The sequence below is a fragment of the Anastrepha obliqua genome, chromosome 5 (genome assembly GCF_027943255.1).
Source record: "Anastrepha obliqua isolate idAnaObli1 chromosome 5, idAnaObli1_1.0, whole genome shotgun sequence".
Taxonomy (NCBI): domain Eukaryota; kingdom Metazoa; phylum Arthropoda; class Insecta; order Diptera; family Tephritidae; genus Anastrepha; species Anastrepha obliqua.
Window position 1 is genome coordinate 64,695,940 of NC_072896.1, and position 23,316 is coordinate 64,719,255.

Genomic DNA, 23,316 nt, shown 5'->3' on the forward strand with positions numbered 1-23,316 from the left:
TTTTAAACTATTTTTTATTTTATCTTGTTCAGCTCCTCCTTCGATGCCGTCTTTATCTCGTCAATCGTAGCGTCGTACTTTCATGGGCCTCTTCAGTTTCGAGAACAAGAAAAAGTCATAGGGAATCAGATCTGGGGAATACGGTGTCTGTGGCATCATTAGCGCGTTGTTTTTCGCGCGGTAAGCAAAACTCTTACATTCGACCGAACTTGGCGCGCTTTTTTCGGACTTGGTTCATGTGGCAGCTTCCATTGAGATGACTGAGCTTTGGGCTCCACGTCATAACCATAAACCCACGATTCGTCACCAGTTATGACCATCTGAAGCAAATTTGGGTCGTCGCGAACAGAGTCCAACATCTCATTAGCAATGTTAATGCAATGCTGCTTTTGGTTGGAAATTGAGCGGTTTTGGTACGATTTTGCGGCGACCCGTCTCATGCCTAAATCATTGAAAAAAATCGAATGGCACGAGCCAATCGATATGTCTAGGTCCTCAGCAACTTCTCTAATGGTGATTCGTCGATTGGCCAATACCATTTGCTTCACTTCATCAATTTTTTCGTCTGTTGTTGAAGTGCTTGGGCGTTCGGCACGCTTTTTGTAGTTCACAGCTTCTCGGCCTTCTGAGACCATTTTGTACTACCGATAAACGTTGCTTTGGTTCAAAGTAGCTTCTCCGTATGACACAGTCACCATTCGGAATGCATCCGCGCACTTAATTTGGTTTTTCACACAAAATTTGATACAGGTTCTTTGATCCATCTTTTTGATTAGGTAAAAATCGAAGACGAGCCGAAACACGTGCGAGCAAAGCAGCTGTCAACAATTATCTGAACATTCAAAATGAGTGCGAGACATGAGTACCAACATACAGCCACAAAAAAATCGAAATTCGAATATAAGTAACCTGCAAAAATTCAAAATTCGCGATACTTTTTGAACACACTTCGTATATGGACATATGGCAATTATTTTATTGTCTTGTCCCTTTAAGGGGTAATAGGGCTGTCACAGATCGACACATGTTGTATTTATAAATATATAAGCAGAAGTGCATGCACACAAACGTACGGAATGATATATGACAATACAGTGATAAGATATTGAAATTATGTATGTGTTTAGTTTATGAGTTTTATGAGCAATCCAGTGATAGAACTCAGAGGAATTAGATAGAAACAAAAACGTAATAATACTCAAAAATATCATGTGCTTTAAATATATGACTACAGAATATTCATCAATAAACCTTCCCGGGAATGCTTATAACATCTCATCAAATTTTTGATTCGGTGTGCCACAAATAAAAACACAAAAATTTATATGCATATGTGTTTTTAACAGAATGAAAGTAATTTTTACAATTATTTTAAAACACCGTCTTAGAATCTATAGCCGTCGAGCAATACAAATCAACGAGAATAATACAGTTGGGTAATTCATTTATATACAATACCATGGGTACATTTATATACATACATACTCACATAAAACTACTAAAACACCTATGTATATCCACAGGCTTTAAATTGCACATACTCATTTATATATATGGATATATGTACATTAAATCCGAAAGAAATGTTTAATAGATACTTCGATATTTACACGCACGTTTAAGATACCATGGGACTTAACAAACACGCTTGGTACATATATTATATTATTTCAAAAAGTGCCCAACATTCTAAATATTGCATAAGTATTATATGTGATGTTATTTACAACATCAGGCTTTTGCCTTTCGCTTTATTGCTGTACGTGGCAAGGATCTTTTATCTGCGCGAACAGTAGTTGACATCTCTTCAGATTGAGTGCGAGCACTTTCAATGCGTGCTGTGCTGCTGCGCATTGGCGCTGTTGTCGAATTGCGCAGCTCCTTGTATACGCACATCAGTTCATCAGCACCATCTGGGCAGTCAATTTTCTGAAAATATATTCAACACTTCACTAAATTGGGCACATCGACGAAGTTCACCATTTATTTAATCATTCACCTTATCGCAGAGTTGATTAACTGTGATGCATTCGCCGCTCACACAACGCAAATGGTGTGGTGCACAAGAGTTTACCGGCGCGGCTTTGCTATTGTAATTGCTTTTGTTCGGTGGATTCGACGGCTGGGTCGTAATGGCAACTCGCATTGAAGCAGCCGGTTTCAAGAGTGTGATAGCGTTAAACGGTACTTTATTGTAGGTATTGTTCATGCCGCGGTTTGGAAATGTGAAACGTGGTGTCGTGGTCGCTGATGAGTATTTGAATTTATTTTCCGTGTCACTGGTCATCATTATTTCCTTGCTGTCACGGAAGTTCACTACAATCATTAAAATATTTTTAAGGACTCTAAAATATTGAAAAAGAACACACACCAAAACCTTTTGAACTTTCGCTAGGCATATTGTTTGTAATCTCTTTGGTGGAAATACCACTCATACGATTGGTGATTTCATGAACTTCAAAATTTGTCCTGTTTTCATTATTTGTTGTTGCTGTGATATAACTATATAACCCTTCATCGGTTTGATTGGGCGATAGAAAACTAGCGTAGGAGAATACTCTGGGAAATGTATTTAAAGCAGCTTCAACGAAAGAAGCTGCAACCTCCTCTCCGGAACCATATTCATCGCATTCTTCTTCGTCAGATCCATCGAAACAATCATATTTAAGGTCACAACGCACTGACTCAGGCACACACTTTTCGTTCGAACGACATCGAAACTCATCTTGATGATCGCATACCAGGCAGCTCTCTTCATCCTCGCCGGCAGCACAGTCCTTAATATTATCACACTGCCACTGATGCGGTATACAGGAGCGATCAAAGCAAGAGAATTCATTATCGTAACAGTAGTCCCGTATTCTCGTTGGATCTTCACATTTGTGAGGATCGCTGGAATCAGGATAGGCACCACAGTCAAACAGCTCATTGAGTACATCAAAGTTGGCTATGACGATAGAGCAAGCTTCCAGAATAGCTGGAAGAAATATACATAAATATCTTTAAATCATTAAATTGATATTCATAGAATGATAATAAATGTATTAAGTACCTTTACATATCCTACGACACGGTGGCAATTCGCCAATATGCGAAGGTCTACATTCCGGTTCCAGTGTTACACAAATGAACTCCAACGCACGCTTCGAACAGTTTGATTCAATCAACTTTTGTAAAGCTTTTTCGTCGTAAAATTGCATTTTAGTTGTGGAATTATACGTTAGATCATAGTCCAGTACACCCTGACAAATCGGCAGCGAAGTAGAATAGCAACCATTATCCTGAGCGGGGGTGCGGAAGCCGGATGACATGGTATGAGTTGGTTTCACTTTTGTTAACGGAGGTATCGTGGGTGAAACTTTAGTTAGCGCCTTGGTTATTGGAATAAAGGGTTGATCCGATGAAAAGATCTTTAGACCAAAAAAGTTTCATTATTAAAATTAAAAGACAACAATGTTTATATATACTTGCCTATAGAAAAATCATTAGAAGTAGTATTTAAAATTAATTCTGATGTCTATTTAAGGATATCATTCAATCGAATACATCAGACTAACGGCGCCAAAGAATATTATCTTCTAACCTTCCACGATTTACATATGTATTAAATTAAAATCAAATCAAAATTTTGCACATTTTGTTAGGTACAAAGAATTAATTAAACTAATTTGTGTCGTGAAATAATGAAAGAAAACTATTGCTTACTTCTAAATTATTCTTATACTTTTTAGAAATATACATAATAGAAATTGTCTGTTTGTACGGGACGGTTCTATGGAGCTCGACAACACGGATATATTCGAGTTCACAAAATGACGCAACGCTTGAGTTGTGAAGAAGAAATTAGACGACTATATAGTCCCATGGCGAGCATTCATAAATTATCCACCGTGAACACACAACTCTCGATAATTTTTTCCGAAGCCGTCTCAATTCCGTGGTCCACGTTCACGAAATAACCACTTTGGACGGGCTCAGAGGGAACATTCGAAACGAATCGCTGAAACAACTTCGCACATATTGGACCGAGCCAACAAAAATTACACCGACCGACAGCGATTCTAGTTGAACAAAAGTCGTCAGCGAATTTCTGAATTATAGTTACTGAAACTAACAAACAATAGTATTAAGAATAATGATAAGTATTTAATGCTTAGCTCTTATACGAAAAACGGGAGTCTACTTATTTGGGTCTACTTTATTGGATACGACTGCTTCATAGTTTATTTATTTATTTAAATTACCCGTTTTGAGTTGAAAGCGTGACCTGATTAGTAGTGAAGTAAAGTAAAAAAAGATAATATTGCGAAAGGCCTCTGGAAAGTACTTGAGAAATTCCGGCTAAAGTCTAACTACTGTATCTACACTTAAAACCGAAGCACATACATATTATGTAGATGAGAAGAAATTGTATCTAAGTTGCGGCGTTCTTTATTCACTAGTTACCTAACTTGTGAAATATACATATTTATTTATAATTTTACATGTAAATAAAATATAAAATAACAAAATTAAAATAAAAGCATTATCGCATTAAGTTTTTGATTTATCGTAAACTGCCCTTAAGATTTTGAAGAGGTTTTAAATTTCATGATTGAAAAATCAATAAAGGAAGTCTTCCTAGCAAGATCAATTCTTTCTAAGAATCTCTCAAGCCAAAAGACTGAATGAATTTATCAAAAGGTTCTTAGATGATCGATCAGACTCTTACAAGTTAATTACATACCAGCAGATGTTATTAACTTGAATGCACATGGTACTTGCCTCATCAAAAATTCTCGAACTGCGATGCCGCTCTTCGATGGGCACCCCAAAACTGTTCTGATGACCATTATAGCCACCATAATGCAGTACTTTGGTTTGCACCAAGGCCGCCTCGGCGCCCGCATATGTTGTGGTCTCAGGCGTAGGCTCATCTTTCTCCCTATCACGCTTCTTGTGTGAATCCTTGTCCGTAGTGACGATTTCTTTTGATGAATTTACGTACTCAAATGCTGTAAGTTTCTGCTCCTTTGTAGGCTGCCGCTCTTGAATGTTAACTGCGCGTAAAATCGTGGAATCCGATAAGTGTTTCTGATTGTGGTCCGTAGCTGTTTTATCTGCATTTTCATTTGCAATGGTTGTTATCTTGGTAGTTGTAGATACAAAGCTTTCATTCTGCTGTAATACTTGCACTGAATCCGGAACAAAGCTTATCAATTGCGCTTCATTGCTCGCAATTTGCTTATCCTTGTTGAGTTTCTGGCATCGTCGCTGGTAACGCTCCCTAGAAACGCTCGCATCGTGCAGCCAAATGCAATATGTTATGAGGCCAAAGATGAGGAGTGTACTCGTCAAAAATATGATAGGCCAGCGTAGGTATTTCCAACGACCGTAATGTTGTAGACATGTACACAGTGGGAGGAGTATTTTGTTACTCGTGGCATCGTGTGAGTTCAAATCATAAATGTCGGTGAGAGGATACTTGAAGCGGCGCATTTGCAGTTCGGCCATATTTTCCGGTTTGCTGAGCATACTAAGGCGATATTTGCGGTGAAAATTAACCGGCGCTGGATCCTTGTCGCATGTGGTGTGGCTAATGCTTTCATTGCAATTACTGTTTGAAAGATATTTGCTATTGTTGTTGCCACACCAACTGCTGCACATTGTGGATGCTTGTGAATACCCACAACTCGAATACAGATCGTTGTTGGAGTTTGCAAGGCGTTCATTAGTAATGGCTTGGATGCTGATATTTAATCCGTGCGGGTATTTGGTCGGTTGGCGGCGTAAACCCTCTGCCGCTTGATCTCTCTGACCGACTTTTGCTAATTCATTTTTTTTGCCTAGCGCTTCACTGAAACTATTATAATCGTGCCGTTTTTTTCTGCTGGTGGCAATATAATCGTTTGTTTTGACTGCTTCAGCCATATTTATGATCACTGGAGATGCGTTTCCCTCAGATGCAATTGCCGTCGTGCTCATTGTGTGTTCAACTATTCACCTGCTGTACTTTTGAAGTTTTACCGGTGCCAACCGATTTTACAAAGCCGAATAATGATTTAATAATTAACCAGAATGAAAATCATAATGGTAAGTTTGGTAAGAAAGATGTGAACTAGAAAAGAGCGGAAGCGTAGCAGCAGTTTGAATTGCAACGAGTTCTTTTGGTGGTATGGCAGCTATAGTAAGCAAATGCATTTTCCGTTCATGAATATTGAATTATTATTGGCGTGAAGTTAAATTCGTATTAGATCGTGTTGCTGAAAAAAATGTAAGGAACAATTAATGCAAATCAATTATTTTTTTACGATAGAAAAACTTATATTTAAAAAATTCCCCAAATATGTATGTACATATTTTTAGTTATTTAAGATATAATAAAATATTTGAAATGTTATGAAATGCCAAATCATATTGAATGTGGTGTTATTGACGGGTAAATTTTCAATTGGTTCATCAAAAATTTGCTATTTGAGCTCAGTATGAAATAATAGCGACATTCGAACTAGTACACACGTTTATAACCAAGAAGACGATCAATTAAATGAATTTCATTTCTTTAAATTTAAATTCCCTCTATCTCAGCATTGCTGAGTGGTAATATCAAAAACTTAATATATACCACTTCGAACAGTTCATAAAAATATAATACTTTAATAGTTTTTGAATTCTAGGAGTTTCACCAAAAACTCCAAACTGGTCGTTTCACCATTATAATATTACTTCGCTTAGAAAAAAGCGAAACTGCTTTGATGAATTTCTATTATTTTATCTTCGGCCAACATTTCAATGAATATATTTTTCAAAATCTGAAGAAAAATTTTGAGTTGAAGAAAAAAGTTGAATTGGGTATGACAAAAGGTCAAATCCTCCAAATATAACCAAACTTTTGTGCGGTGCGTAAAATGATGAAGGTTTTTCCTAGTACCGGTCAATATCAAGATACATAACACAAATTTGAGGATTAGCTCAGACCAACATCTCAAGGAGAATACACACGCCAAAGACAGATAAATTAATTCAAAATATTGATAATTATATATCGAAAAATATAACTTTATAACAATATTACTTCTGAATTAGGACCGAAATCATCGAAAATATGCTGCAAAATGGGGTTGACAGAATGAGCTACAACAGTGTCAGCCGTGTTACATATATTGTAATATGTATTAATAAAATTAAAAAACAATGTAATCCCTGAACAGATTTTAGTAAAATTTAATTCGGGAACCGGTTCATCAAACAAACTCATTGATAATGAAAGTTATTGCTTGTAACCTGTCGGCCGGCCGGAATTGACATGTAAAAAGTGGACGAGGTTTTATCTCATCTCAGCGATATTTATCTCGAGGTGAGCAGAAATACGTGTACCAAGTTTAGGCGTGGTACCGCCCATTTTCCACAATTTTAGTTGCGTCGATTTTCGATTGGGTTCGGAAATGAGTTCATAGAGTTTACATATTTTTTCATTTATTTCACAGAGGTTGGTTTGCTGTTTGGCAAAGGGTAAGTATTCATTCGATAAAACTCTTTCTGCTCTACAAAGAGCCTGGGACATTTGCAACATGTATGGAAAAGATGTCATAGGCGAGTCTGCAGCACGGAAATTATTTGCAAAGTTCAAAAATGGCGGCTTTAACGTCGATAGAACGATTCTCAATCACTTTCATTCAATGGAATTTACCGAAAAATTGGGAGCCTGGGTGCCTCACGAACTCAAACGAAAAAAAAACAAAGAAAGTCTTCTCCAAATTGCTTCTAGGCATCTCGCCCACCATCGAGCAACACGTGGTCATAAACAGCACTTTTTGTACCAAATAGTCGTGGAAATGGTGCCTATACATCAATATGAAGTAAAGAAGGAAGTGGGTTGCTCCAGGAGATACGCCAAAGGCGGATCTTTATCCAAAGAAGTTCATGATATGTGTTTGGTATGACTGGGAGGGCATGGTGAACTGGGAAATTCTCGAAAAGAATATCATGGTCAACAAGGAGCTCAACATTGCCCAGCTACACCGCGTGAATGAGGCTATTTGACTGAAAAGATCTGATTGACATGGTCAAACCATGCTCGTTCACGGCAACACCAGACCCCATGTTGCACAAGTCGTCAAAGCCGCACTCCAAAAGCTCGAAAGGGAGCCTTGGGTCCTTCAGCATTCGCCGTATTCACCTTGCACCGAACGATTACCATCTTTTCCGCTCCCTGTCAAACTATATGAAGGGTATTACCATCGATAACAACGAGGTCCTTAAAAATTGGCTAAACAACTTCTTTGCCACCAGACCAGACGATTTTTGGCGGAAGGGGATCAACAAATTGTTCGAGAGGTGGGAAGAGGTTGTAAACAGCAAAGGCGAATATATAATTGATTAACTTATTGATATAATTATTGTATTTTGTTTAAATAAAAGTCTTCGGTAAAATGCTTCTTTATGGTGTTTCATGCAACCGTTATTTGAAGAAAATTATAATACCCTTGCATACAAGTGCGGGCGGGTATAACAATTTCTGTGAAAGGGGATTATGTAAGGAAAAGTACTTTAAAAGTGACAGCACTAATACAAAGTGGCGCAAAATTAATCACCCCATCTGAAGATTTCTAATTTTTGAAAATGGCGTCGTACATCGATTATATTTGATTAGCAGCCTACAATCAGCTGTAGGAGTGCTAAAAAGTAACTGCAAGGCGATACATTTTCGATTATTACACTTTGGCTTCGGCTTAGAAATAAAAAGTTTTGAATGTTTTTCGCTAGATGTATTTAGGAAGCTTTTAAACAAGAATTTGACAAACTCAATCATTATAGCATTGAAAAAGTCAATGAATTATGGTGAGTGTGCAGAAAGATAGATCAATTGCCATACAAGACTGGATACAAGCTGCAAATAAATCTTACTTCGCGCATACCAAACTGATGAAGTCGAGACTACTCTCTGGAAAGTTCTAAAGCTTTGAATATACCGTCATAAGACTCACATTTGGTTGTGAAGTCCGGGTGCTGCAATCAAATGAAGTGGAGCAATTAATTTGTGTCCAAAGAAAGATTCCCAGAAAGATATACTCGTATATGACTCTGTACGACTTGAAGATGATACCTACCGCATTCGGTACATTGACGAGGTAGACGTACTTATCAGAGGAGCAAATGTTATCAGATACGTTAAAGCACAAAGAATTCGATGGTACGGTTTCATTCTGCGAATGAATAATAGTAGAACTGTTAAAATGATCTTCGAAACGTCGGCCGAGAAAAATATGGAGAGATGGCATAGAAAAAGACACATTTAATGTCAAAAGAAAAGCTGAAGACCGAGTGACGTGGAGGAGTATTTTAACAGAAGCTATGGTTCACCTCAAACTGTGATGCCATGACGATGATGTATTGAGTGGTTACATTACGGTTCAAAAAAAGTTTAAAGGAAATAAAAATGGCAATTTCATACATTAAAAATCAGAGCATATGCCAAAGCCTATGATATTTGTAGAACAACATCAAGACGCACAGCACAAATAGGAGGAGCAGCTCGGCCAATCACCCAGAAAGGGTGTATATACATATATATATATATATATATATATGACAAAACGGATCTAATATAGTATTGAATGCAAAAGCAAAGCGGTGACGGATAGAACCATGAAAGTCATCGAGTCGGACTCACATAAAGGCAATTATTCCATATCACAGGAATTAAAGATTAGTAAGCCCTACTGTTTCGATCTATTTGTGTCAAGATAATTATAACTGTTATAAAAAAAAGAACAAACACTGGCTGATAAGCCCTTCGGCTATTGATTTAAGATTAATAATTAGCAATGTAGAGAACGAATGTTCTAGTGGCTAGCTTCAAATACAAAAGAGAAATATCGATGGAACGATTTTTTTTTTTTATAATCTGGTATACAATTTCATGGCATTTCGTTTCTGAATACGACATCCAGCACATATCCGCTGCGGCTACGAGTTACACGGTCCATTCGGTCAGTCCAATTTTTGACTACTTTTTCCAATCAATCTGGCGGGTGGTGTCAATGCTGGCTTGAATATTGCAATAAATCGGTTGTTAATGCGCTGTATAACAAGTTGCGCCGTCTTGTTGGAACTAAATGTCGCCGATGTTTGGCTGATTAATTTTCGGAAACGATGATGCCCCCAGTGCTCTATGAACTTCGCGAACAGATTTATTTTTTCCAAAGTAAATTTCCACAATTTGGAAGAGTAATTCTGACATTAAACGATTCACGATGATTTGCGAAACCTTACTGAAGGGAAATGTCAACAGAGTTTTCTATCCTCAGTTGGTAAATAAATAGTTGTCGATAATGATAGTTGCCATGCAGCTAAAAGCACCCATACAATCGAAAGTATGTGTGAGTAACCACCTCTAATACTAAATAATTTAACAGGCTATTGTTAAATTTTAATTTACGGCGAGACACTAATCGATTATATTACAGTCTGTTGTTTGCTTGAGAAGTTCTGGTGATTTGTTAATATTAAACACCGATGATCTAATATTTTGGAGCCCTTAAAGTGTATTCATGAAGTGTAATACGGTGAACTCGCTGAATCCACAAAATGGTCACGGGACTTCGGCCAACCGTTTAGTAAAGTGGAATAAAGGGGAAAAACGTGGGTTACCTTTACCCTAATATGAATTCAATTGAATAACCCAAAACATTTCCCTGAGTTGAAAATACATAATTAAGGTAGATTCATTTCAAAAAAGTTTTACAAACTGAAATTTATTCGGATTCTTTAGAAATATCAAACCTATAAAAACAGAGAAGTTGATTACATTTTCGTTCCGCACCTTATTGCTTTTATATATTAACCTGGTAAGGGTTTTAATATTTTTTAGCAAAATTTATTTATTTATTAGAATTAATATATAATACTAAAATTAATAGTAGACCTTATACCGTGTATATTTTGAATTGAACATTTTTCATTTTATTGTTGATTATTTTAAAATGATGTCAAAAGCCATTTTTATTATTGTACATCTTACGCAACACCAATGAAAACTAGCCATTCGCCAAATGCCAAAAGTACTAAGTTAAAGAAATAAAAACAAAAAATTCAAATTAAAGCCAGTATGGTTGTCGAGTTGTTGGTGCCTCCATCAGCTTAGCGTCGGTGAACACGCCACCGCATCTGTCACGACTATCATCCACAACAAAAAACGAGGCTTACGACGTGGCTCTGTATTACAAACATACTTTTCCCACCATCAACGAAAGCGAATGTTTGTTGAAATTATACCCATAAATTTACATACATAGTGATTCAATAAGGCCGACGATTTTCTCCTATAAATAAAATAACGAAATTTTTCGAAATGAGTGAATCTCCGTGAAACGCCAAAATGAAGGAAAAGGTTTTTCTAATAGCGGCCGCCCCTCGGCAGGCAATGTCAAACCTCCGAGTGTATTTCTGCCTTGAAAAAACTCCTCATAAAAAATATCTGCCGTTCGGAGTCGGCTTGAAACTGTAGGTCCCTCCATTTATGGAACAACTTCAAGCACACCACAAATAGGAATAGGACCTCGGCCAAACACCCAGAAAGGATGTACGCGCCAATTATATTTACAATGCAATATCTCGACTGCCATTTGATCTCGTTGCTTCGTTAATGCATCCTAGGAATTTCGTTCGCAATAGGGACATTGTTTCATGAGCTGCGTGGCAAAGGGCACCGTCTTGTTGAAACCACAATAGTTCAAGTCTATGTCATATAATTCAGAGAAAAATGTGTTATTAGGTACGCAATTAAGTTCTCGATGTTTGTCAATAGATGAAGCCATCTAGTGCTAGTCGATTCTAACATAACCTAAACGTAATAAACCAAGCTTAGACATATGGTAAACAAACTGCTTCGACACATTAGTGATTTTGTTTTGGTATCATATACTTTTGATTTTGTGAAAATGTCTGAATTTGTGCCGAATAATCGTCATTTGCGGGAAGTGTTGATTTTCCTCTCTCATTCGAAAAAAACGGCGGCTGAAGAGCATCGAGAGATACAAAAAGTTTATGGAGATGCTGCTTTAAGTGACACAACGTGCCGGTGATTTTGTTGATGTTGACGACCTTCCGCGTGAAGGAAGGCCAAAAAACTTCGAAGACGCGGAATTGGAGGCATTGCTCAATGAGGATCCGTGCCAAACGCAAGAAGAGCTTGCTTCAGTACTAGGAATTACCCGCCAATCCATTTCCAACCGATTGCATGCTTTGTAAATGATTCAGAAACAGGGAATTGGGTTCCTTATGAATTAAAACCAAAGTATGTTGAACGTCGTTTTTTCGCCTCTGAACAACTGCTCGAGCGGCAAAAACGGAAGGATTTTCTTCATCGCATTGTGACGGGTGATGAAAAATGAAAAATGGATTCATTACAGTAATCCAAAGAAAAGAAAGTCATGGGGGCTGCCCGGTCATGCTTCTACGTCGTCGTCTCGGCCGAATATTCACGCTGCGAAGGTTATGCTATGCATTTGGTGGGACCAAGTTGGTGTTCTTTATTATGAACTGTTAAAACCAAGCGAAACCATCACTGGGGATCGGTATCGAATTCAATTGATGCGATTGCGACTGCGCGAGAAGCGGACGCAATACGCGGAGAGGCCTGAAATAGTGATTCTACAGCATGATAACGCTCGGCCTCACGTTGCCATACCCGTTAAAGCCTACCTGGAAACACTGAAATGGGAAATCCTACCCACCCGCCATATTCTTCAGATATTGCGCCGTCCGATTATCACCTGTTCCTATGGATGGCACATGGTCTAACTGACCAACAGTTCCATTCATATGAAGCCATCAGAAAATGGCTTGATCCGTGGATAGCCTCAAAAGATGAATAGTTTTTCCGCGACGGTATACGAGATCTATCAGAAAGTGGGAAAAGTTGTAGCCAGCAATGGCCAATATTTTCAATGATTCACTTGTAACCATTTTTTCATAATAAAGCTGTATTTTCATCAAAAACACAGTGAGAACTTAGTCGCGCACCTAATATAATGTTAGGAAAACATTCACCGCTCACCGTAACAGTGTTACGGGCATCATTTTCGAAGAAGTACTGTCCGATGATTCTGTCAGCTCAAAAACCACATCCCTGTGAGGGCATAGTTTTTTCTTGAATTACATGTTCCGTACCACACATTTTCAGTACCCCAAATAAGGTAATTTTGCTATTTAACGTATCCGTTTAGGTGAAAATGTGTAATGCACGAAATACACTTATTGTGGAACGATCATTTTCATAAAACGTTCAGGTTACTTTTACTCGTAGTTCAACTGAATGTAGCTTCTTGACTAAGTTTGCCGAAGCCTGTCACATTTTGTCACAAATAATTACTGTCAGAGATCTGCGTCACTCTTGAATCACCCTATATGAGTACATATACGTATATACTTACTACCTATGTATGTAGAAGGAAAGAATCAACTATCTTAGTCAACAGCAAAGTTTTTGCGATGGTCTACCTGCTAACTTGTATAGTTCGTGTTGTTGTTGGTAGTGGAATTGTTGCTGCTATATCGACCCCAAGTTGGCTGGTAGTTGATCCTTTACTTAGCTTTTCGTTTCGTCTGTGAAATTGTGATTAGATTCATTACGATGATTTGTTTACTAATGCTTACCGTTAACCGACTTTCAGCGAATTTGAAAGAATGATGTGATTGGCTGGTGCAACCCATGGGGAAATGCGTTTTGGAGGTGTGACTAAAATTAGAACGTTAACTCGCTCTCAGCGAATTTGAGAGAATCAGCTGTTTGGCTGACGTAACCGGGATCATGAAAATGGTTTGTTTACGAAAAAAACTGAGATTGTGTTGGTGATGTACGAAAAAAATCAACACACTCTTTGCTTATGTTGCTTCGCTGCCGTCTGAACGACTGATTGCACGAGTGTGTGAATGTTTGTGAAATGTTCGGGCAGAATTCCGCTGCCCAATACCCGCTGAATTCGAGGCCGAAGTGACTCTCTCAATTTCGATTTCACCATAGCCGAAGGCTAAACCTGGCAGTATATCAAGAATGATAGAATTGAGAAAGATTGACCCTTCCGAACAAAAACAAGCAAAAGGAAGGGTAATTCCTTGTTTGTGAAGAGAAAGAGTAAGCGAAAGCAATAGAAACTGCCAAACACTAGAAATTATACACACCCACATGCACAAACTTACTTGCCACGGCTTCATCGGCATAAAAACGCAAGAAAACTCTTTTGGAGGTATTTTTATATTGTAATTCGTTCTTCCATAATTTAACACGCGGAACTTCGTTTTCATTAGTTTGTTTAACTTAAAAGTCACAAATGTTCAAATTACAATATTCACAATCCATTCCGTGAATATCTTCCTTTTGTCTATTTGATTTGTATCATTCCAACGGAATTTGTGAAAAATGAAGTAGCGTTTTCGGAAGGCACCTGAGCCCGAGCATCTCAAAAACCCAGCTGAAACAACAAACGGGGTCTTACTAATAATCATTAGGTGTTTCCAAACAAATGGAATTTTTGGATGCTGAGAACACTCTTAAAAAGGTCTATTCCGCACGAGGTGATAAACATAATATCTACCTTATCTACAATAGCGTTGAAAATAAAACTAAATTTTCAACGAATTTATATCATCTCGTTTATGGACATGTGATTTCAATGCGTGTGGGTACTACGGGGTGCCCGCAAAGCAAAATTCTTCTTCTGTTTTGCTTATTCGTTTACGAATGTATAGCGATCATACAATATTTTATATCTTTTTGTTTCTTATTTACATTATTCAAAGCATATTAATTTATATTGTTTACAATTTCTTTATAAATATCTCTATTTTTAGCTGCATCCCATAATTCTGCAACATTGCATATGCCCGTTCAATGCCTTACTCGTACAAGGGGTTTTCCAATAACAGGCGCTATCAAGATATGATTAACGATTTTTTATGGCCGGAATTGGATGATGGACAGCGTTTATTTTCAACAATACGGCGCTACGTGCCACACAAGCAACGAAACCATTGATCTTTTACGGGAAAAGTTTCCGGACCGTGACATCTCTCGAAGAGGTGATGACAATTGGCCACCGAGGTCTTGTGATTTAACACCTTGTGATTTTTTTTTTTTTTGGAGCCACGTGAAAGAGAAGGTCTACGCCAACAGCCCAGGGTCGATTCAAGACCTCAAAGATGGAATTCGTGAGGCTATCGATGACATAGGGCAGCCATTTTGCAATTCGGTTATGGAAAATTTCATGAAAAGGATATTGTCCTGTAAGCGTGGTCGTGGTGGTCATTTGCCTGATGTTATTTTCCACTATTAACGGCATACCTTCCTCTTTATAATGAAATAAACATCCGATAATTTATATTAAAAAATTGTATTTTTCTTTGAATATCAAAATAACATCTCTTATTGGAAAACCCTTTATTTATATTTTTACATTATGAACCATCAGTGTTTGATTAGTGTCTGCTCCTGCGTGATTCCTGCTGACATGCATGAATTTCGTTTTTTTTAATGTTAATTTTAAGACCGTAATTTTCGCTGTGAAGAACAACTTTACTTAATATCCTTTGCAAATCGTTCAAGTTATGTGCTATATAAAAGTGTGGTGCCGTGCTTATTTATAAGCACACAATTAACTTTAATGCCTTCATGTGAATCCCTAAGAGCTTATTGGACGATTTTCTCAGCACAGATGTTAAAAAGGATGGGTGATAATATACATCCTTGCCTAACGGCTTTAATAATGGGAATTCCCTGTGATTTTTCATTATCAACATTAATACGGCAATCTGGTTCCAATAAAGGTTTCTTAAACAGCGCAACTCTCTTGTGGCAATATCGAGTGATGGTGGGATGTTAAAGAGCTTGTCATGTTGCATATTGATTGAAAATCTCGTCGCAAATCATAATTTGGACATGCTCAATAATGGTTCGCCAACTCACTTTTCAACACTCACTTTTACGGAAGACCCCACTTCCCTATTTTAATAATTATTCCAACACAGTAAAATAAAAACACCGGCCTATGTCGCAGAATAGGATTATTTGCCCATTATACCAATTCCAGCTAAATAAGAGCTAGGTATGACCAATCTACGTCTGTGTATATTTTTCGGTGGCGCCATATTTCTGCAAGTATAAATTTGTGCACGACGACTGAAATGGCTAATGAAGAATTTTATGAAAGCTTTGGCAAAAAAAAACGGAAAACACAGCCAAGTTCCCAAGATTGCCAACAGAGAAAATCAAAGCGGGTATATTCGTCGGTCCACATATAAAGAAATTGTTTACGGACACAGAATTTCAACAATGCCTTGACAGTTCCGAAGCTAAAGCTTGGAAAGCTTTCCAAAAAGTTGTTCATGGATTCTTGGGAAACAACAGGAGCAACAACGACCGTCAATTGATTCAAACAATGATGAAATACTCTAAAACTATTGGTTAGTATTGTAAAACGTACATACTCCAAAATATATTTATCATATATGTAAATTGATTGGAAAATTATTTTAAAATTTACAATTAACTTTGTTTTTGTTAACAGGTGCTCGCATGTCGTTAAAAATGCACCTACTTCACAGTCATTTGGATTTTTTTCCTCTGAATTTAGGGGCTGAAAGTGATGAACAAGGCGAGCGATTTCATCACGATATTGCTTCGACTGAAAAGCGTTATGAGGGCTTTTGGGAACAAGGAATGATGAGCGACGACTGCAGGATGCAACTTCGTGAAGATTCCGTGCAACATAAAAGAAGAAGTTTGAGAGTAAAAGCATATTTTCGACCTCAAACATAGCCAAGTCAAAAGCTGCAAAATCACACGTGTTGATTTTATGGGTCATAACTTTTACAATTTTTCGTCGATTCAGACCAACTTAGGCTTAAAATATAGGTGACAAAATTGTCTTTCAGAAAACCTATGTTATGTCGATATAAAAAAATTGTTTGTTCCAGAAAAAAGTTAATAAACTTTGATAATTTAGTAAAAAACGTCAAAAATGCCTTGTTTTTAACTTTCAACAGCTGTTTTGCGAAAACTAAGACTTCCATTGACACGAATTATATATTGACATGTAGTTTATATGTGTGCCTTTAGAAATTTATGCACTTCAAAGAAATGGCGCGCACTGTTTTCGAGATTGCAGGTAATAACTGCACTATTGCCCAAAAAACAGGTTTTTTGGGAATATCTCGGAAACCGTTCTTTGAAAAAAAAAAATAAAATTCATTTTTGGTTTCAGCGACCTCAAATTAGTTTAAAAAATGAATTTTGGTCGAGGACCATTTTTGGGGTAAACTAGTGTTATAGACCAAACTGAAGATGTTTGACAGTGAAACAAAACACGAAACGTGTGTCAGCTGTTTAAACCAACTGCTTAAAAAGATAATAGCTAAAAAATCTCCCTTTAGTTGCTGCTGTAGTCGAACGGTTTGTGGGAGACCACCATTCGGTAGGGCCTGGGCTCGAAACCCACAGTGGGCATAAAACAGTGATAGATTTAATGTTTTTTTTTCTAATAGCGGTTCCTCTTCTGCAGGCAATGTGTGTTTTTGTGCCATGAAAGAGCGCATCAAACGATAGGTCCTTCCATTTATGGAAGAACGAGATTTTCTCACAAATTGGAACTCCACCAAACACCCAAAGAAGGTTGTATGTTCTAATTATACCTATATATAGTATACACACCCAACTCTTTTTTTACACGATTTTGAAATCATATGCCTAAACAACAACAAAATATTCCGAAGAGACAAGCAATTTGGTTACGAACCAAAATAAAAATCTTAGACTGTCTGAAGAGAGGCGAAAGTCCCACATCTGTTGACAAAGCTTTTGGTTTATGCGAAGCGACTGTACCATTAGAAAAAATGAGAATGTCATTCGAAGCCAATAATTTCTGGATCGGAACTTAGTTCTAAAACCTCTTCTTTTAGTCGACATACTGCCTTGGAGAAAACGGAAAATCACATGGTGTGTTGGATGGAAGATTTGCAAAAAAAAAACACCTATTGATGGGAAAATTATAAAATATACCACCAACTTCAGAACTTTGGACCAGCAACAAGTCTTCGGGCAACGAAGAAACGGGTATTTAATGCAAGTGAGGGATGGCTTATAAGTTTTCTAAAAAGACACGTATTTCACAATATAAAAATAAAAGGAGAAAGAGCATCAGCAAACGAAAATGCTGCAAAAAGTTTTCCGGAAAAATAATTGAACAGGGCGGTTATACTCCATATTAAATATTTAATGTCGACGAAACGTGATTGTTCTGGAAGAAAATGTCTAAAAGAATGTACATAGCAAAATCTGAAAAATCAGCTGGTGGTTTTAAAGCGGCCAAAGATCGGGTGACATTTTTGTTCTGCATGATGATAAAATGTTAAAGCCTCTCTTAATTAACAAATCTCTTATGCACTAGGTTTAAGAGGAAAGAACATTAAGCACATTCCAGTTCATTTGATGGCGAATAAAAAGGCGTGGATGACGACTGATTTGTTTACAAATAGGTTCAAATGCTTTGTTCCTAAAGTCCAGGAATATATGGAACAAAAAGGTTTGGAATTCAAAATACTATTGTTCGTGGATAATGCACCCAGCCACCCAGTACTGGATCATTCAAATATTCAATTGCAGTTTTTGCCGCCTAACACCACCTCGTTGATTCAGCCACTCGATCAATTGGTGGCAAAGGTTGCATAAACACCCAAATGGCTGCCATCGATGAATTAATGCGAGAAAGCCCTTTGGATGAGGACGATTTGATCGAATTTAGGTCAGTTTGTGATAACAAAAAAGCGGATAATGATGAAAACGAAGGTGAAGTTCAGCTATTAACTGCTAATTTAATTCGCGAGGGCTTAAAATTTGCTATAAGTACGGAACAACATTTTCTTACTGTCGATCTGGACATGGAGCGTGCATTAAAATTTCAACGGAACCTTAAGACTTATATAGCTGGATATTAAGAATTATATAAGCAACTTCAGAAACCAAAAAAAAAACAGCCGCTAACAACAGACTTTGTAACCACAAAAAACCAGCAAAGGCCGTTAATAACGAACGAAATTCTTAATTTGAATCAGACCCGACAGTTGTGCTAGACATATCTGACATATCTATTGATCATTATTACTTCTTTTGCACGGTTTTTTGGGAAAATATTTAGAGTTTTTTCATCTTACACGATTTTTTAAAGTTGTGGAACATATCCCCAAATTTATATGTCACATGTATTTTTTTACACAATTTGGTTTTGCCCGCTTTTCTAAGGAACGTATCTAGCGTGTAAAAAAAGAGTATATATATGGATATGCCGTTCGAAATCGGCTTGAAACTGAGGGTCCCTCCATTTGTGGAACAACATCAAGACGCACACTCCAAATAGGAGGAGGAGCTCGGCCAAACACCCAGAAAGGGTGTATGCGCCAATTATATCATATATAGTATACATATATTTATATATGTGTACTTACGAGTATATGTATATACGTACGCTTGTGGCAGCAATAGTTTGGCGATTTGCCTATCTCTTCCGTTCACGTTGGATATTTTTTAAACTCAGCGATAGCGATGAATGAAGTGGTTGTTGGAAGCATTCTGTTTTTTAATGAGGGTATTTCAGAATGCCCTACATATGCAGCTTATAAAGGTTTCATAATGTTTGCCTGCGTTTGTTGCTATTCGCGTTCATTCACTTCACTTTGACTTTTTTCATGGTTTTCTATTAGTTTTTAATTGTTCCTTCATTGCAAGTTGTGGTTTTTAATGGAATTCTTTTCATTGAAAAAAATGTTGCAGGTTTCACACGATGTGTTATTTTCTCATTATACCAAAGCACGGATACCTTAAAAATTGCTTAATCAGTTCAAAATTTTAGATACACTATTTAGGTAATATGAAAAAAATTAATAAATTTCACTTTGTTAAGTATATTCCACATGTACTGTTTTACGTAGAATTATTCTTAGATTTTTTTACATATTTTTACTGTATACTTAGTTTTTTTTTTTAATTTATGCAGCTATTTCTGCGCAAACAGTATATTCAAGTCACTTGTAAAAATTCACTCAGTTTTTGTTGTTGTTTTAACAACTGCATACTCACGGACAAATTCACTTCTACTTGGTATTAGGTTCACATAAAAATGAGTTTCTGTGTATATACATACATATATATTTTCAATATCTGCGTTACAACTTCGCTTTTAACATCAACTTCAGTGTTGCCTATAGCTACGCTCTGAACACCTTAACCAAGTAACCGGTGAGCGAACAGCCAATCGACCAACCGTTCAAGTCAAGCCTCAAAAGTCAGCTGCCTCATTGACCCAACCGAGTTTCAGTTTCAGTCTCGACTTCGATTTTATTTGGTACTGCTTTCAGTTTCGTTTTCATTCTTTCAATATTGCAGAGATGCCAAAAGCCAGTACATTAAGAAAACAAGTCAGCTGAAGTATATACCATATACGTGTAAATATATTTGGGCTTTTACTACACTTGCCTCAGTAACCTTTTAATAAGTAGCAAGAGATGAGCTTTTTTGGTGTTTTGGGTTTTGACTATATTTGAAGACTTAAATTTTGAAGAAATTAATAAACCAACAACCGATGATGCTTACTAGGTATTTGAGAATAATAAAGAAAGCTGATGCTTGATCATTCATAATCAATCTTGTCAATTCATTAGTTAGCTATGAGCTAGAGAGCTATACTTTATTCCCAACAGCTTGTCACCCTGCTCATTTGAGTGTACTATACATATGTGTGTTGTACATATTTATTGGTTGTTTCATTTCGGCCGTAATTCATTTGCATGAAAGGTATAAAAAGTTAATATGTTCACTTTGGACTTAGAGTAGTGGAAGGTAATGTGAGCGATGTTCACTCTCCTCTCTCATGCTAACAAGTACTTACTTGCTTCGATCATTTGCTTTTTTGTTCTTGGCCCTCATTGCAGCTTCTTCGGATTAGCGTTTTGGCTGCTGCATGCCATTGCTGAAATACCAAACAACCTGACAACCAAGTAACCAAGTGGCCAACCTCTATTGGCTTGTATGCACGGGTGTATATCTTTGTACCTGACTGGCGTATTATTTTAGCGTGGTCCCTAATACAACGGTATGGATAATAAAATATATATTATACACATATATGTATATATATATAACTATTTGCAGTTTTTTGGTGATCAGGTTATTTATTTACATATATCTTATAACAACATTCACATGCGCTTTTAATCAGCGTTTTTGCGCTTATTTTGTGTGATTTGGCGCTTGCGCTGAGCTCAATTTATTTGACTATACCCAAATACCACTAAGTATGATTGATCATTGGATATCAAATATGTAGTAAAGTTGATTAGTTTTTTCAGAAATTTTAATTAGTTGAATTGGTAACAATTCATTGGTGTTACTCATTGAATCTGCTGGATATCGTTGACTATAGCCCCAAATTCGCTTAAAAACACCCTAACTGCATTTTTAACGCAAATTAATATATAAAATACAATAATTACAGGTTGCCGATATTACATTCCATGTGCTAGCCCTGACTGTATAAAACTTTTAAATTTTTGAACGATTCCGAGCGTTTTACACTTTTTGAGCAAATTGAAATACCCAAGGTTGTGTACTAATGGACATTTTAAATTTTAATTATAACTATAGTAATTTTGGGCATTACAATTTTGCATTGGAAAAAAAATACATATGTCATTCTGCTCAAAGGAAAATCAACACAAATACTAAAATTTTTAAAATTATTCTGATTTTAAGAGCGTGTAACATTTAATTTTATTACAGCGCACGTTCGTTTATTCCTCGGTTGAGTTCGATTCAGTTCAAATTGACTTTAAACCTGCGCTATTTGGTCGTCAGCACATTTTTAATGTAAAATGCTTTTTTACAATATTCAGTATAGTTAACATATATAAGTATAATAGTATTCAGTGATATAAAACGGCAGCCGCCGTAAACGACTCGGTTGGTGTAGGGCGACTATTCGGTAGCGCCCGTATTCGAAATTCCGGGCATTAAGCACTAAATGATAAAAAAAAGGGTTTCATACAAAATCATCTGAAGTTCGGAGAGGGCATAAGACTGTGGATTCCTCCATTTGTAGAAAAACATAGAGACTAATAACACAAATAAGACCGCTAATTATATACATATAAAAGTATATGTATACATTAGGCCGAGTCAATTTGTGGGGAGGCAAAAAATCGCCCATTGCTCTGTGAAAATCATATTCTAGGGATGAAAATAAGAAACTTTGCCGAAAGAACCATACCTCTAAAACGAATTCTGATGTCCCCCAATTTGGGTCGAACTTTTTAGTTTCTTTTCTCATGTAAAGGCCAAAAATGGTGATATTTTGAAGTGATTGTATGGGGAACCCCCCAGGAGAGTTCCAGGGGGTGTGCCACTGGCATGGGTGGATCGGCCGTCCAAAGTTAGTGGGGGTCGGTCATACATTTGGACTCGATTGGAGCACTCTAAATGGGTCAAAGTGGGATTTTTCGTTCGACCCAAATTGGGGGACATCAGAATTCGTTTTAGAGGTATGGTCCCTTCGGCAAAGTTTCTTATTTTGATCCCTAGAATACGATTTTCACAGAGCAATGAGCGATTTATAAATCGACCCGCCCTAGTATACATATACATATGCATTTATGAAGGGAAATTGGGTGGTGTACCTATACCAACCCGCTCGTTCATAAAGACAATCAAATCAGTTGTTTTTGGAATCCTTAAAGCCAATTCGCTTTTAAATGTATTGATAGAAATTTCGAAAATCGATCTGTTCTGATTGAATAAAGAAAAAAGCGGGAGACGTTACCACGAATATTTTTACTTCATTTTGCATATGAATACGATGTGCAATGTCGAAAAGTGTCACAAATTTTCGACCATTTGTGAGATTTCAGAAAAATATTTCACTAAGTAAAATCCATAATTACTTTGCCTAAAAAGTAATGGTTTGTCTTAAAAAAATCTACTGAAGAGTCCTAAAAATTGTACAGCAAAAATTAAAAATTAAGAATTAATTATAATTAATTATAATTCTTCTGAGTATCGTAAAATAATTGTATGGCATGTTGAGATTTTTTGGTACTAACAATTTTATGGCGTTTTTGGTATTAAAATAGGCAAAAGTATTTTTTCAATTTTTCAGTGTTATTATTACAATTTTTTAGGAAAAGACAAGTCGGTAAATGGATCGCAAATTAAATAGTGAAAAAAGTATTTAGAATGGGTTTCTCGAAAAAAATTCATTTTCCTTTACGAAATCAGTTAATAAGTACGTTCTGAAA

The 23,316-nt window shown here is 36.8% G+C and overlaps 1 protein-coding gene across 2 annotated transcripts; it reads right to left on the bottom strand.

Moving 5' to 3' along the window:
- Positions 1 to 1,346: 1,346 nt before the first annotated feature.
- On the bottom strand, positions 1,347 to 20,303 carry LOC129248434 (uncharacterized). Of its 2 annotated transcripts, none has more exons than XM_054887978.1 (7): positions 20,108 to 20,303; positions 19,497 to 19,885; positions 4,765 to 6,242; positions 3,053 to 3,410; positions 2,378 to 2,977; positions 2,000 to 2,316; positions 1,347 to 1,929 (listed from the first exon to the last, which is right to left on the bottom strand). In XM_054887978.1, the coding sequence occupies exons 3-7, from the start codon at positions 5,962 to 5,964 to the stop codon at positions 1,732 to 1,734; spliced, it is 2,673 nt and encodes an 890-aa protein (XP_054743953.1). In that variant the 5' UTR covers positions 5,965 to 6,242; positions 19,497 to 19,885; positions 20,108 to 20,303; the 3' UTR covers positions 1,347 to 1,731. The 2 variants fall into 2 exon arrangements, with proteins under 2 accessions (XP_054743953.1, XP_054743952.1); XM_054887977.1 differs by having other exon boundaries at positions 2,372 to 2,977.
- Between the last annotated feature and the right edge of the window lie 3,013 nt (positions 20,304 to 23,316).